Consider the following 1,324-nt stretch of genomic DNA (forward strand, 5'->3'; position numbering starts at 1 on the left):
CGTGCAGCGAGTTTGTGCGGCCTCTGTCCGCCGTTTGTTCTCCCTATTTCTACCCCATACGGACAAAATCCGGACAAAATGAGTATAGATTTAGGGTCATGCGGTGGAGTTGGCCTGACCTAAGGGTTACACGTTGCATATGGAATCCCCAAAGAAAAAACCTGGGTGCTTTCCTTGCTAAAAACAAAAGGAACCCGCGAGTTGCTGGCCCACGGTCTTTCTCCAAACCACCCAACTCCCACCTACTCCTCTGACCCCCGGGCCCCACACCGCGCTGTCCCAGGTGTCATTCTAACGCATCTCCTCCTATTAATCCCCGTCTCAGCGGCGCGGTGGCCGCCACGTCACCAGTCGATCCCTTCCTTCTGCGGGTGCGCGTCGAGATCCGTTAACAGGCGCCCCCCCTCCGGCTCCGGCGACAGAGAGGGAGGCCACCGACGGCGGCCGGCGACCGAAGATGTTCCTTGTGGACTGGTTCTACGGGGTGCTCGCGTCGCTCGGACTCTGGCAGAAGGAGGCCAAGATCCTCTTCCTCGGCCTCGACAACGCCGGCAAGACCACGCTCCTCCACATGCTCAAGGACGAGGTAGGGAAAAGAACTTCCGCCCTTTCCTTATTACTTATGTTCCTTATATGATGGATTAGTCGTTTTTCCTGCAATAAGGTTTGGTAGTTTGACGAGGTTGGAGGAATTGTGATAGTTCTTGGATCGGGATGATCCGTGTGGTTTTAGGAGTAATTGATTGATCCCTTCCCCTAATATATATGTTCACGCATAGTATCTGTATTTTTAAATGAAGTATTTTGATTCTATTCGGATTTTAGATTTGGAGACATCTGTGCCAGTAGATGTTCATCTTAGCGGTGAGAGTTCTTGGGGATTTTCTTTATAGACCATTTTCAAACGAACCGTGGAATTTTCACGGTGCGTTGCCAAAAAAATTCCATATTCTTTAGATTCGGGTGGCTTCGATCGTATGTGGTAAAAGGGGTTCCCAATTTGGGAGTAGTTGGTGGATTAGCACCCTGAGTCTTTGTTTCCTGTCGAGGATAGTAGTGGACAGATTTCATTTTGGTAGCCGAGCTGCGTTCTTTCTTTGAGCACTGGATTGCTTGCCAGATCTGGAAAACTCCCATATAGCACCTTATAAGATTTTGCTTCTTCCAGTAATCCGTGCGTAAAAAGATTCCATGTTGATTTCTTCAATGCTACCATGCCTTTTTTCTTAGAAAAGGACCGGCCGTCCTGGGTACTAGCTACCATGTAATTCAGGGGCATGCAAGTCAGATCTGCTGCAAATGCTTTTTCAGAGAGTTTAGATTT

The 1,324-nt window shown here is 49.0% G+C and overlaps 1 protein-coding gene across 1 annotated transcript in view; it reads left to right on the forward strand.

The window, feature by feature from the left end:
- Positions 1-334: 334 nt before the first annotated feature.
- LOC119300081 (GTP-binding protein SAR1A) overlaps positions 335-1,324 on the forward strand; it is a 3,449-nt gene continuing 2,459 nt past the window's right edge. The window contains exon 1 of the mRNA XM_037577151.1: positions 335-586. Coding sequence (XP_037433048.1) covers positions 458-586 — 129 coding nt within the window. The 5' untranslated portion in view covers positions 335-457. The remainder of the gene's footprint in view (positions 587-1,324) is intronic.

The sequence above is a fragment of the Triticum dicoccoides genome, chromosome 5A (genome assembly GCF_002162155.2).
Source record: "Triticum dicoccoides isolate Atlit2015 ecotype Zavitan chromosome 5A, WEW_v2.0, whole genome shotgun sequence".
Taxonomy (NCBI): Eukaryota; Viridiplantae; Streptophyta; class Magnoliopsida; order Poales; family Poaceae; genus Triticum; species Triticum dicoccoides.